Source organism: Hirsutella rhossiliensis, assembly GCF_020360975.1.
Source record: "Hirsutella rhossiliensis strain HR02 chromosome Unknown scaffold00026, whole genome shotgun sequence".
In the NCBI taxonomy this organism is placed as follows: Eukaryota; Fungi; Ascomycota; class Sordariomycetes; order Hypocreales; family Ophiocordycipitaceae; genus Hirsutella; species Hirsutella rhossiliensis.
The window spans coordinates 70,557-84,896 of record NW_025408692.1 but is presented as its reverse complement, the minus strand read 5'-3'; the positions used below and the strand labels follow the sequence as shown (position 1 = coordinate 84,896).

The 14,340-nt window shown below is 58.3% G+C and overlaps 3 protein-coding genes across 3 annotated transcripts; all 3 read left to right on the top strand.

Moving 5' to 3' along the window:
• Positions 1-7,875: 7,875 nt before the first annotated feature.
• On the top strand, positions 7,876-8,467 carry HRG_11901 (ATP-dependent DNA helicase PIF1; the record flags this gene model as incomplete). Its single annotated transcript, XM_044870371.1, has 2 exons — positions 7,876-8,336; positions 8,419-8,467. The coding sequence occupies 2 exons, from the start codon at positions 7,876-7,878 to the stop codon at positions 8,465-8,467; spliced, it is 510 nt and encodes a 169-aa protein (XP_044714547.1).
• Positions 8,468-8,703: 236 nt separating this feature from the next.
• Positions 8,704-11,561, top strand: HRG_11900 (ATP-dependent DNA helicase PIF1; the record flags this gene model as incomplete). Its single annotated transcript, XM_044870370.1, has 7 exons — positions 8,704-8,931; positions 9,021-9,185; positions 9,380-9,477; positions 9,543-10,090; positions 10,532-10,634; positions 10,791-10,858; positions 10,900-11,561. The coding sequence occupies 7 exons, from the start codon at positions 8,704-8,706 to the stop codon at positions 11,559-11,561; spliced, it is 1,872 nt and encodes a 623-aa protein (XP_044714546.1).
• A 1,074-nt stretch (positions 11,562-12,635) lies between these two features.
• On the top strand, positions 12,636-13,241 carry HRG_11899 (tc5 transposase DNA-binding domain-containing protein; the record flags this gene model as incomplete). The annotated part of the gene is made up of 1 exon (XM_044870369.1): positions 12,636-13,241. One exon carries the CDS (start codon positions 12,636-12,638, stop codon positions 13,239-13,241), a length of 606 nt encoding a protein of 201 aa, XP_044714545.1.
• Between the last annotated feature and the right edge of the window lie 1,099 nt (positions 13,242-14,340).

Here is a 14,340-nt window from a genome sequence, read left to right as displayed (position 1 = left end):
CAGTACCCTGGCTCCCGAAGTTACCGTCTTCTGCGCTGCTTCCTTGACCTGCTTCAACTCGGTTTGGTCTCTGCATAAAATTTTGATCCGGTCGGGGTTTCGAGCGTCTGTCACGACCGCTGCGCATTTCCAAGTCTCCTGCCTCTGACTCTTTCTCATGTCGCTCTCTATGGCCTTTCGGATGTTGCCGATCTGCGTCTGGCACCTGTTCGCTTCTTCGACTCGTGATGTGTCCACCGTACAGTAGAGACTATCGCTGACGGCTGTTCGTGCCGATTTAGCTGCTGGTACGGTGCCCCGGTTCATTGTCTGGATCGTCGGCGATGACCCTGCAGCGCTCGCATACGACATCTGCGGACTGCTCTGCAGAGAAGATGCGGGCGTAGCCAGGGTCTCTAACTGCGCTCGGATGTGACGAAGCTCATCTCAGTGCGTTTCTTGACGTGACTCGCTCAAGAGTTCGAGAACTTTCTGGAGCATGGCTCGGCCTTCGTTCGCGCCACTGCTGCTGCTGGCAACTTTGCGCCGCTCAGTCGCGTCACTGATGGCGACATCGTCCGAGGCAATGCGCGTTGCAAGCCTAGTTGCGCGTGTTGTCTTCTCCGCCAGATCGTCGGGCTGTCGCGCGGCTTCTCGAATTTTGGTGCTTGGCCTCACGACGCGTGTCGATCTTTTCGCGGGTGTCGACGCAGGCGACGCGCTTCGCCCCACCATGATCACGGCCTCAGCCGGCGTCTCCATGATGAGGCCCTCAATGCCTAGCTGGCCGTTTTCTTGGTATTTGCAAAGGTGATCTTGGGTACCAATGAAGCCTCGGTTCTCTGCGTGTCCTCCTGGAGGTCATTGTCGACAAGGCGTACCCGGGGCATCGGATCTCGGCCGATATGACGATCCACTTCGGGCCGCCGGCGGGGATCATTCTCGAATCGGAGACGACGAGATATCTCCACTTCGTCGGGATGCCGCCGGGCACGATCTTGTTGACACCCATGACCGTTAAGATACAGTGCCAGCGAAAAAGGCCGTGGCAACGCAACGACGTCAGCCGAAAGGGTTTGCCGTGCGCAGCAGCGTTCGCGTGCACGGACTACAAGGTGCAGGGCAAAACGCTGGAGCGCGTGGCCCTCGAGCTGCGAGGACACGGACGACGAAGATGGATGGAACGGTGGTGCCCTCGCAGTGCGACCCGTACGGCCTGTACGTGCAGCTATCGCGCTGCCGAACTCTAGACGGCATCATGCTCGTGTCGAAGGTGCGAGAGAGAGACCTGGTGGGAAACCGGGTCCCGAGGAGATGACTGCCGCACAGGCCAGGCTCGAGGTACTGAGCGAGAGGACCGTTGAGGAGGCGTTGCGCTGGCTGGACGGTGATGCTGAAGAGTCAAGGCGGCCGCGCTAGGTGACGCGATGAAGAGTTCGGCAGGCGGGAAGAGTCGGCAGGCGGCAGACAGGGTGGGAGGCGCCTAGTGGTGGGATAAGGCACGCGAAAAGGCAACAGAAGCCGGGGGAAGGGCAGCGACCAACGAGGAGGGAGGCAAGGAGGGACCAATCACAAGGGACCAATCAAGGGGCGGAGAACTTTTGGGGGGAGAGGGCGGGGTCAGCGGGGCACGTTAGAAAGGCCTTTCGTTCCTCAAGGCACTTATTCTGATTAATGTACGAGGGGAAGGCTCGCCAGCCGCGGCTCGCGCAAAGAGGCCTTTCGGAACGAAAGTTGGCGATGGCGACAGGAGAAAGTCGGGGAGAGGAGAGAGTTGGCGACAGGAGATAGGAGACAGGGGAAGTGAGAGGAAGACAGGAAGAAGAGTGAGATAAGAGATATGAGATGGAGATCCGGCGAGAGACGTAGAGCATTATCGTGAGTGAAATCGAGACAGAGCGTCAGAGAGGCAGCCTAGGCCGCTGCTTTGCTTTGCAAAGGCGCAAAAGAGGCGGCAGGGGTGAAGAGAGTTGTGGGTGGGTAATGCATGTGGGGAGTGGAAGGCTCTGAGGATTTACAGGTGCTATAAGTGGTGGATATAAACAGAATAAGGAGTATATTGGAGAAGTTTTGACTGGATTGTCTTTGTGAAAAGGAGAGCAAGAGGAGAAGGAAATATCCCATTAGGGCCTTTCGCACTTGAGTTTGAGGATGATGAAACATGTTCCTTGTCATGTTGTGTTGTTTCGTTCGTTGCTTTACAGAATATTCTTGGGCGGATGTCGGGCGCGGTGGGGTCGGGAAGAGATTGACGCCGGAGGTCTGATAGGGCCAGAGGCGGATGTGGCTGGGTGATTGACTGGCTCGGTGTCCGTCTCTGAGTCTCCGGGGTCTTCGTGGGACAGAAGGGAGGAAGTGTCGGATTTGGCGGGGCCTCGACTATCACAGGCGGCGACTATGGTGGAAATTTCTGGAGAAAGTCGCGGTCTCTTGGTTGGGGTTTGGTCGGGATCGGGCAATGACCGCTTTGATGTCATCATAAGAGATCGACTGACCTAGATGCAGGCGGCGTGGGAGGCGCCGCTTGGGGCGGCATTGCGTTTTTGGTAGAGGTAAACCTGGCCAACGCATCGCTATAGTCCGAGGGTTGCCGACTGAGCCCTTGGGTGTCGTCGGCAGTAGCTGTGTCGCAGAAGCCTGGTTGGACATGGCCCTGTCAAGGAAAGTCCATGTATCGGGGACGACGATGAAGATATAGTCTTGCTCGAAGGCCGGGGCATGTGTCATGATCTGGTGATCGAGTAAGCCGGCGATTTTGCCCGTGCAGGTGAGGAGAGCGTTCGGCTGGAACTGGCTATCGCGCCTCTCGGTCATCTTCTTGCATAGGGAGGTCCAAGGATTGGCGTGAATGGGGAAGATGACGAAAAGTTGAAAGGGATGAAAGCCCTTGAAGGGTGTTTGCCCGGAATCCCAGGACAGATAAAGGTCGAGAGCTGGACAAAGCCGCAACAGCTCAGCTGGGTGTCGTCAAGGGCCGCAGCCGAGTTTCCATGCAGAAGGTCGCGGCCGGAACCGATGACAGGTCCCGTGAAGGAGACAATGGGTTGTATCGCTGGGAAGGCATCCGCCGAGCCGAGGTGCGAGGATGACTCTGTGGCCATCGTCAGAGATGGTAGTGGTGACGGAGGTCTGGAGCATACACCTACGGCCGGTAGCTGTGGTCGCGGACGATGAGAGCCGGATGGTGTATTCTGTAATGTTGTCATCCTCCGACTCGAAGCTATCACGTCGCTCGATTTCCCACGTCAGGGCAAAGGGATGAACACGGCCGACCATAAAGAACCACTGCTCGGTCCATTCGGAGGATTATCTGTTGGTTGTATATGGAAATATTAAGGCTCAAGAAGATGCAGGTCGATGGATTGTCAGGATCTGACCGGATTGCTGCATACTCTGGAGTCGACAGCCATGAGGGCGTTGGAAGGAAGACCCTCGCTAGGGTTTCTGCGTTGAGCCCTTTGACACGATGCTCATTCTGGTAGGCGAACCTAGACGGGCAGCCGGGCTGGACAAAGGCCATCATGGACATGTCGGCGCCAGCATTTTCTGGCTGTCAAGAGGTTGCCGCGGGAGGACGAGGTATCGACGTTGAGCTGGGAGGCCGACATCGTGAGAACATGGCAGATGTGGTCACCGTGGAAGTGTAAAGGAGGGGTTAGGCAGAGTAGAGGTAGGCATCCTATAAAGCAGGTTTTCTTGCTGCTCGAAAGAGGGCTCGTGGCTCGGGTCGGGGAGACTTGAGAGTCAGTGAATGCTACCTAGGTGATAGATCAGAAGCGGGGGTATGCGGGAATGAGCTGGCGAGGTTCTCGAGCAGTCTCGACCATCTGGTTCTGTGGTCGTGAGTGAAGTAGGGAGCCGGGGGTTGGAAGTTGAGTAGGGGTGATGGCTATGTTGCGAGAAGTTGGAGGTCGGCGAACGGTAAGGTTAGTGTGGGTAAGACTGCGGAGAAAGAAAGTCCAGTAGTCCCCTTCGGTGTCATCGTTGCATGGAGTAGATAGCAAAGGGGGCAATAACGAATGAGAGTGAAGGAAAGAAAGAGGTTATGGTAGTATTGCAGGACTCCCTTTTTGACGGTCGTCGGTAGTTGGATGGGCATTGCGTGCGGCTGAGCGAGGCGGGGGCCGACCGTGTCGAGTCTACTATTTGGGCACGGGGAAGTCGGGTATATGGGTCGACCTGAGGAGGAGGGTGCGAGTTGGGCACGAGAACTTTTCAAGAGGGGTTGCAAGTCGAGACTCCGGTGGCTAGCGACTACAAGAGGACAGGCAGGGGGGTCCTGGCTATCGCTTTAGCATTAAGGCCGTTGATGCGACATTGGTGCTGGCGAGGGAGCAAATCTAGAAGGGTAGTCCGGCTGCATGAGGGACGTCATGGACATGTTATCGCCGGCAGCCTTGTGGCTGTTGCTCGACGAGGCGGATTGGCGGGTATTGATGGTGAACTGATGCGCAAGGTTGGTAGGATGGTGTTGGAAGGGCTGAAGAGTATGGTTTGAAGTGTGCGGCAGGCGGTTGTCGCGGCCATCTCCATGTGCCGGAGGTCGGCAGTGGCCAGGGATTCGCTGGAGTGCGCAAAAGAGAGCACGGCGATGGAAGGGTCGCTTTTGGCAAAGCCGGGGTAGCAGGTCGCACGTGGAGACCAGGCGAGGCCGGGACGGTGGACGCACATAGATAGGCATGGTAACGGGGGAATATAGAGGGGTAGTATTGCATCGCCTCGGTACCATAGGGAAGCATTTTATAGGAAGCTATAAGGAAGAAACGCCACGGCCATGAGGAAGTGATGGTTAGGAGCTTCCCATTCGGGAGAAGTAGCGTCGTCAACAAGCGAGACTGTCCAAGTGGAGGTGCTCCGGAGCCAAAGCTTTATAGCCTGTTGCCAATTTACGGCAGTCGACGTCGAGGAGGCAGCAGCATGGCGGACAGTCCTGCAGTGAAGTTAAGCGAGGCGGTTGCTCACCCTGAAGCCTGTTCGTTGTCAGTCGGGGATGGAGAAGAGGGTGAGAACGTGAGCGGGTCGGGTTCGGGGCTCGGAGATGGTGCGACAGGAGCCGGTGTAGATGTGGTGGCAGCTTCTGAGAGGGCCGCAGAGCACGGGGAGAGCCTGGGACGGTTACGAAGATACGAATCACGGGCGAATGCGGCATCAACGTTCCGGCCGATTCAGCCTAGGAAACCTGTGGTTGAAGACACCGCATGGAGACAGCACGCAGAAGCAATTGCGAGGTCGTTGCCGAGAAGACCGCCGCGAGGCGGTTTGCGGTCAAACAGAGCACGGAAGTTCCATAATATGGTTAGCAGCGGAAGTTCCGCGCAACATCAGTCACCGGGTCAGCTTCCGAGGCCCCTGTTGCCTAGGGAACGTGGAGATATGGGGTAGCGGACTCTGATCGTCCGCTCCTCATCGGCACTTTCTGCCTCAGGAGGAGATCCTGAAGATGAGGAGCAACGTGTTACGGCGGCGGCGGGCGATGTCCCGAGTGTTCATTCGAAGGAGGTACCGAAGCTTCGATCCATCCAGCCTAGGGAACCGGTATTCGACAACAGAGAAAACGGGCAATTAGCAGCAGCGATTGCGTCTGGTTTGCCCAAGCGCCGTCGGGGACGGAGTTGGCGGGTAAAGGAGTACCAGGCCGCAGGGGTGTCTCCAACGCAGCAGGTACGGCGCAGCATCCGGGGCCGTCTCCTGTGGGGGTGGGCGACGCCGCGGCAGAGCCAGCGGACGCTTCGCTGAGCGGGCGGAGGCTGCAGCAAAGGGAGGTGGGCGGCTCATCGCGGGTGGCGGCTGGGAGCCCGTGCAGTTTGATCGGCAGCAAGAACGAGGAGAGTGCTGGAAAGGGCAAGGACTGAGGTCAAGGTTCGGCGTGGAAAACGTTCGCCAGCACGGCCCGGTGCCTGTCCAGTGCAAAGGGCCGGATGGCGTGTCAGGGGATGCGCACGTAGTCGGGCAGTCGTCGCCAAAGCTGCCGCATCCGACGGCTTGCGAAGAAGCGAATCAGCCACGGAGAGAAGAAATCATGGATCGGAGGCGGCCCGGAGGCGGCCCCGGAGGCGGGAGAAGAGAAAACGTCTTCCTGGTCCGGACGAGCGCCCGAGAAAACAGATTCGGAGTGGAATCGGAAGGCAGAGGAGTCGGGAGCTGCGGGCCGAAGACCTGGCGAGTGTGCTGCGTTTTTTGGAGGAAGACTTCGCCATGAAGGAGAGGCTGTCTAACGATCAGACGTGGTGTACGCCAATACCGCACGACAGGAAGGTGTCGACGGTGCGGGATTTTTATCAGGCGTTCCACGATGCGAGCACGTTGCCGATACGGACCTGCATGATGTGCTACCGCAAGCGTACGAGAAAAGAGCTGAGGGGATCAGATGGGATCAATGGCTGTCAAGCTGCGTGCCAGAGGGCGGCCGCTCACCATTTTCATGCCGGAGCTGCTTTCCCGAAGGCGAGCCCGTGTCGGTGTGTGCGGAGTGTGCCCGATGCCTGGCGCGCGGGAGTCTGTCGCCGGCGGTCCATCTTCACACTCGCCTTGGCTGTGAGCACATGTTCCCTGACGAGCTCAAGGGACTCACGCTGGTCGAAGAGAAGCTCGTCTCGCTCAACTCCTGCTATGGGTTTGTCACGAGATATAGCATTCCGGGCGGGCAGAGGCAGGCCGTGAGGTATCCGAGGCACGTCAAGGGCCACATCACAGTGTTTCCCAACAACGTGCAGGAGCTGGCGACCAGGTGCTCCCGCACCCCTTTGCAAGCACTGGACGAGATCCACGTTTCGTGGCAGGGCGTGAGAAGCCGGCACCGAGCGACCTGTCGAGTCTCTTGTCGGTGAGGCGGCGGGTCGTCGAGAGGGCTCTTGTTTGGCTGAAGAGGAGCAACCCCACTACGCCGAGATCGAGATCGACGTGGCGGAGATGGAGAGTTGGGAGACCCGATAGACGGGTGCCGGCCTTGGTGTATGATCGCATGGAGCGGAACGAGCCGTCCGCATGGGAGAAAACGCGGACGGCGCACGTTGTGCCGCCCACGGAGCGCGCCATGGACGACGAGGGGTCGGTGGAGATCGAGGAACTCTTCGCTCTGCTCAACCAAAGGCAGGAAACGGGAGGCGAGGCTGAAGGGCACGGGCCCAACGAAGAAGGCGCGGGTCGTGATGGAGTTGGTGCTAGCCCCGATCAGAACGTTCGACCAATCAACGAGGTGACGTCTTCCGGCATGTTTGGGCTGGACGGACCGCCAGACGTGGCGGATGTCGAGAAGCTGCGGTTTGCCTGTGACGCTGTTGGCGCAGGTGCCGACGACGGCCGCGCGGGCCGAGAACGTGGGTCGGATCCTCGGTGGGGTCGAGGGCGTGGCGACGATGGCAGTGAGCCATACATTCGAGTCTCGCGGGGGGATGAGTTTGCCGACTCCTTTGAGACGTCCTTCTTCGCCAGAACGTTCCCGACCCTGTTCCCATTTGGCGTTGGGGACCAAGGCTGGCCGAAGAGGCCATAGCCGAGGCGGGAAGGCCCTACCAACTTGCGAGGCACCGGTAGAGCTGCTGAGGCAGGGGCGGCAGCGGAGACATCGTATCCTCCCGAAGCTTGAACCTCCGGATTTGGGCCGACATCGTGCTCCGGCGCCATGGTGGCCGGTTTGCGTTGCACCACATATTTGCATTTCTCGTCTTCAACATGGGGGTGCGGTCGAGGAACCGCCGCGTCAGCATGCTGAGTGTGGCGAGGAAGGACTTCGGCAAGGTCGAGCGCGTTGCCCGCTCGATGACCGCGCAAAGGTTAGCGGCGGCGAGGTCGAGTTGGAGAGCTCGGGCAAGACGACCGATGAGGGCGTGAAGGAGCTTCTCAGGAGCCTCTCGCTGTACGGCCACCGGCAACCCATGTCGAGAGGTTCGGCTCAATATGCGGCGGAAAATCCAGTCGCTCATCGTTGGCTACGGCGTTCCGGCCATCTGGTTCACCATCAACCCAAACGACATTACGAACCCGGTGAAGCTGCGACTGGCGGCATATCGGACACGCGATCCCGGCGCGGCCGAGGAGTTCCTAGAAGGCCTTGGGAGTGCGTACAAGCGGACAAGGCTGGCCATGTCCGATCCGATGAGCGCCGCCGTATTCTTCCACCGGGAGATGAAGCTGTTCTTCGATCATTACGTGAAGGTCGGAGAAGAGTCGGTATTCGGGCGCATCGGCAAGTACTATGGCGCTGTGGAGACCAACGAACGAGGGCGCTTCATGTTCACGGCTTGCTCTGGTTGCACGGAAACGCGCATCTCAGCTCGATGCTTGCCGACATCCACGGGGAGGATCAGGCGGCGTATCGCGAGCGAATCATACGATACGTCGATAGTGTCTTCTCCGAGGTAAGAATAGCTAAGACGTGTCACTGAGAACCTGAATTGCTCGTCCGATGGACAAACGGGGCCAGGCTGACGTGCAAGATAGGATCTGGATCAGGAAGGGTTCTGCGCCGTGCAAGCGGAGCGATCTGTGACGTCCGATATTTCCTCCTGCTGGACAACACCGAGCAGTTTTCGGCCGCATTTGACGAGGAGGCCAACTTCTGTGCCGGCGCTACACAGGTTCACACGCATAGCCCGACCTGTGTCAAGTATTCCTTGGGCAAAGGAGCGCGGAAAGGAATCTATGCCGGTTTAAGTCTCCATGGAGGTTGGTCGACAAGACCGCCATCACGGCAGACGGGTGTTGCAGATCCGGAGGACTCACAGCATGGTCAATCGATGGAACAAGGCTATCGCTGTTGGGCTCCGGCACAACCACGACATTTCCTTCATTGCGACGCAGCGCAAGACCATGGCCCTTATGTATTATGTCACGAACTACGCGACGAAGGTGGAGGACCCGGTGTGGAAGCGTGTGGCGGCCGCGGCCGATCTCCTGGCCGCCTCAACGGGTGACGGCACGGCCAACGGAGGACAGGACGACGGTGGAGGTGCTGTTGGCGATGACGCCGCCAAGGGAACAGGACGCGACAGTTCTTGATGAGGGTGGCGAATCGTGTGTTCACGGAGCGTCCGCTATCTCAGGTCGAGGTCGTCGCTCATCTTCTTGGATATCCGGCCGAGTTCACCAACAGCAGCGCCTGGGCGTACCTGAACACATCTCTGCTGTACTGGGAAGTCTTTCGACGGTGGCCGTATCTCCGACGAGCAAGTGGCGCGGCGGCCATAGATGATACTCTGGATGAGTCGGTCGTTGTCGAAGAAGCAGGCCTGAGGATCTCCCACGTTGAGGCGTACCAGCACCGGGAGAGCTCCTGCGAGGGCTATGCTTATACGACTACATATCGGTCGTTAGACTAAAACGCACCAGTAAGGATGAGAGCTGTGCGGCCTGGGAGGTGCCCTTCGAGGATGGATGGGCGCCAGGGAGACGCTGGGTCCAGGTGCTCAGGCGGCCGGGCAAGCATGCTACCGTCTGCCTCGATGGCTACCTGAGCAAGGACTTCGGCCACAACGACGACGAGGAGTCGTGCCACCGGAGGTGTGTATAGCAACCGCCCTGCCGGCAGGCATCATCAGAGTGGCTAACCTCCCCTCCCCTTAAAGGGCAGCCGTGCAGCATCTTGCGCTATTTGTGCCGTGGGAGTCCTTTCTGTGCGAAGAAACAGGTGAGATCAATAGCATCTGGGAGCGGGCGCGAGGCGCTGGCCCGAGAATATCATGTCTCGTCGACAACGTGCAGCTGCTTCGACGATCAGCCGAAGACGCAAAGCGCGACGCCAAGCAATGGGCGGCCTCATCCGGCGATGGCGATTCCACGGTCGCCCACGTCGAGGAGGGCGAGACAGGCGAGGCGGGCGCAGAATTTGCAGCGACGTATCGGTCCAACAACATCGGAGACGCAACGCGCCTGATCGACGTCGTCCGAGGCGCAGTGGGCACGAATCAGGTGACGGCCAAGTCGCCGGAGCTCATGGCAATGATGCGGCAGCTCTGTCGATTCCAGCAATCGGCGCTCTGCTCAACGGCCGAGCTCGAGGCCATCGCGATTCCCGAACAAGGGTTGAGGTGCATAAGCATGCCAGGGCGGGTATTTTCCGGGGCCGCACTACCGCCGCAGGATCAGGTCAAGGCTATCAAGTCGCAGCAGATAAGTGCGTCGAGGAAAGGGAGAGAATGATCCAAGGCGTACAAACCACAGTCGCAGTCCGGGAAAGCGATCGCCGAGCTGCGTTGCGGAGGGTGATGACCGGCTTCGGGAGGACGACGTCGAAATGACGACAGCCGACTCCGACGAGACGGCTAGCGACGCAGAAGCGGGAATGCGCGTCCAGCTTGGCCCATCGACCTCCTTCTTCGCGGCGGGCAAGGAGTTGTCAACACGGCTAACGCTGAACAAGAGGCAGTCGATCGCTTTCCTAATAATATGCCGCCAGCTCGATTTGATGCGACAAACGAATAGGGCGATGCCGGCCAGCTCTGCCAGTTCGTCGGCGGCGAGGGGGGCACCGGCAAGTCGCGGATCATTGGGGCACTCGTCGAGCTGTTCAGTGGGAAGAGCCTTTCGAATCGTCTGCTGATCACGGCGACGTCAGGGACTGCCGCGGCGCAGATCAACGGCATCACGATCCACTCCGCCTGCGGGTTCACTAAAGACCAAGGGCGGGCGGCGCGAACACAGCCAAGGACCTTGACGGGGTGCGGCTGACAAAACGGGCGGAGCGGTTCATCCACGGCCAGTCTCGGATGGACTGGCAGGAGAAGGACGTGCTTGTCATCGACGAGGTGAGCATGCTCGGAGCGCGGACGCTGCACGCCATAAACGAGCGACTCTGTCGGCTTCGCGGATCGCAGAAAGATTTCGGGGATCCCCATCGTCCTCTTCTGCGGAGACTTTCAGCAGTTCCGGCCGGTCAAGAGAGGTCGATCGTCCTGCCGAGCGCGGCCATCTCGTGGGACGTAGACAACTCGTTCAAGGCCGAGCAGCGGCACCAGCACGACAAAGCGCACGCGCTGTGGAAGAGATTCACGACGGTCGTCATGTTGAACGAGCAAATGCGCGCCGCCGGTGATCCGGAATTGCAGGGGCTGCTGAAGCGGATCCGGCAGGGTGTGCAGGACCGCACGGATCTGGACCTCCTCAACTCAAGGTGCTACCGCGAGGGCAGGCGGATCCCTTGGGAGACTGGCATCACCGTGGTGACGCCGCTGAACAGGAATCGGTGGAACCTAAACATGGAGGCAAGCTTGGCGTTCCGGGTCCAGCAGCGGTCGACGATGCGCATCTTCATCTCCGAGCACAAGTGGAAGGAGGGCCTGCCGACCGAGGAAGAAGCGATCATGGTACTCAATCAAGGCGACGATAGCGCGATCCCCGTGCCGGCCGTCTTCATGTTCGTGGCCGGGATGCCGGTCGTCGTGAACCACAACACCCATCAGGGGCTGAAGCTGGTGAACGGCGCCGGCTACTCGGCGGTGGAGGTCATTGTCGACAAGGCGTCCCCAGGGCATCGAATCTCGTCCGACATGACGATCCACTTCGGGCCGCCGGCGGGATATTACTGGAATCGGCGACGACAAAGGACCTCCACTTCGTCGGGATGCCGCCGGGCACGATCTTGTTAACGCCGATGAGCGTCAGGATACACTGCCAACGAAAGCGGCCGTGGCAGCAGAACGACGTCAGCCGGAAGGGATTGCCGTGCGCAGCAGCCTTCGCCTGCACGGACTACAAGGTGCAGGGCAGAACGCCAGAGCGCGTGGCCCTGGAGCTGCGGGGGACACGGACGACGAAAGTCGATGGAAGGGCCGTGCCCTCGCAATGCGACCCGTACAGCTTATATGTGCAGCTATCGCGCTGTCGAACGCTAGACGGCATCACGCTCGTGTCCAAGGTGCGGGAGAGAGACTTGGTGGGCAACCGAGTCCCCGAAGAGATGACCGCCGCGCAGGCCAGGCTGGAGGTGCTAAGCGAGAGGACTGTCGAGGAAGCTTTGCGTCGGTCGGATGGCGACGCTGAAGAGTCAAGGAGAGTTGTCAGGGTGAGGTGACGAGGGGGAGAAGACGGAGGAGCGCCGGCGGGCAAGAAGACAAGGGCACTGGGCAGCAGCGATCAACGAGGGCGACTTTAGACTTGAAGGAAGAACCCGCTAGAAAGGCATGAACGAAAGGGCAAAGACAAAAGACGCAAGTTTTAGACACAATAAGAAAACCGGCGGACGAAAGGAAAAGGTTGGCATTGGCATTGGCAAGGGGTAAACAGGAGTATAAACGGGGGGGAAACAGGGCAAGGCATGAGAGGGGCAAGAGAAGGCGGCAGCGACCAATGATGAGGGAGGGACGGAAGGGTCGGCGACCAATCACACGGGATCTTTTATTCCGAAAGAGGAAATAAATCAGCCAATCAGAGGCGGAGGATGTGGGGGTGAAGCAGTCTGGGGCCTTTTTTCCCCGCGCGCTAATGAAGTCCTTTCGTTCCTCAAGGCAAATGAAGTCCTTTCGTTCCTCAAGGCAAAGTCAGCCTTCGGCTGAATAAACGAAGCTTGCGTTGCACATGTGTGCTAGTTATTAGGGGACACGGTTTTGGGGCTTAGTCAGAAAACGCGCCCCGGGCGCCAATTCTAAAATGGCGCCCGGGCGCCAGTGTATCAGCCGCCCTAGCAAACGGATTGGAGCTGCAATTTCGACGAGATTTTCGCTATGGCCTCCTCAAGCTCTGAACCTACTGCTATGCAAAAATGGATTAATTCTGAGACGAATAAACCCAATTTCGCGCGGCATGGTCAAGAGAATCTCGAAGCTCGCACTGTCGCGGCATCGGAGCTCTTTGTCGAAGGTTTTTACCGTACGATGAAGGCAGCCTCTGATGCATTGGGCGTGCCGTACAAGCGCCTGAGATCACGCATTCAAGGGCATCATCCAGTTTCTGAGAATGGCGGGAACGCTACGCTACTGGGGTCGGAAGAAGAGCAAGAAGTGCTTTGCTGGGCACATCGCCGCATCGCTCAGGGGCACCATATCCAGGGGCGCGCCCTTCAACAACACGCCAACGCCATTCTGAAGGCAAAAGGCAGGGGAGGCACGGCATCACAGAAATGGGCCCAGCGTTTCATGAAGCGATGGGGACGGTATTTCCATCGCCGGAAAGCAGCTTCACGAGACGTTAAGCGAAAGGCGATGCAAGACCGAGCTTGTGTCGAGGCATTCTTCCAAGACTGGCCGAATTTCATCACGAGGCACGATATCCGGCGCGAAAATATCTGGAATTTTGACGAGACGGGCTTCATCAATAGACGGCACAAATAGCTCTTTGACAGGCTCATCACCAAATTCATGCTGTATTGGGCGTGCTCGGGGCTGTGTTGTTGTCGGGCGCCGGCGTATTCGCTGTTCGAATTCCTCGCCTGAATAGACTGTTGAGAGGAAAAGCACAAGGGCATTATCCTTCCATGCGAATTGGTTGACCTGAAAGAAGAAGAAGACAAATTAGTAAGGGAATTACTAGGGAGCCTGTCTCGTGAACCTCTTACCTGACCATCAGGAGTAGGCGCAGTCTTCAGCGTGCCCCAAGGCCAACAGTCACCCTTTGTGTCAGCTTTCTTCGCCTCCACAAAGGGCTGGTAGAAGCCACAGTTGACTCGGGCTGTGCCTGTGGCCCCAAATCCCTAGCTGACGAAGAGCGTTGAGAAGGTTCGGCGAGGAAAAGAGGTTATCGAAGAAGACATGGTATGTCTGTTCTGGCAGCTGCTTGACTAGGGAAACAACGACGCCCTGGGTCGGGTTGAGAGAAATGCCGCTCTCTGCCGTGCCTGTGGCCCTCTTCCTTTTCTTCCCAGCAGCCGGGCCAAGGGCGTTGGAAGGTTGGTGCCAGAACCACCGAAGGAAATAGCCTGCTTGGGCCACAACCCACACTTTAAAGCCTGTGGGTGTGGGTTTATTCTTGACAGTGACTGTCTGCTTTGATCTTCCTGTATAGCCGACGATGCACTCATCCACAGCCAAACAAGTGCCTAGCTGACAGAGGGCAAGAGACGCCTGCTGTATGTGTTCAGCCCACTCATTGACCTGTGCGTAGGGCGTTGGGAGCCCGCAAGAGATGCTATTCGGGTCGCCAATTCAGAATGTGCCGTTGTAGAAGTTGGTATCGGTTAAATGACATGAATTGAAGGATTGGGTGTGTAGGGACCATTGAGTCAATTATAGAGGTCTTCCAATGGTCTCGAACTCTTGTTTCTGTAAGCCCATATAAATTAAAGTAGCAATCCAAATAAAGACCTCTGCAAGAGATGTCTCTGTCCAGCTATTCTCTCTTGAATACTTCTTCCTTGGACCCTCTGGGCCTGGCCTTGGACCGTTATTGGTGTACCCGACCCAGCCCTTAACTAGGGATTCGGGTAGGAATTGC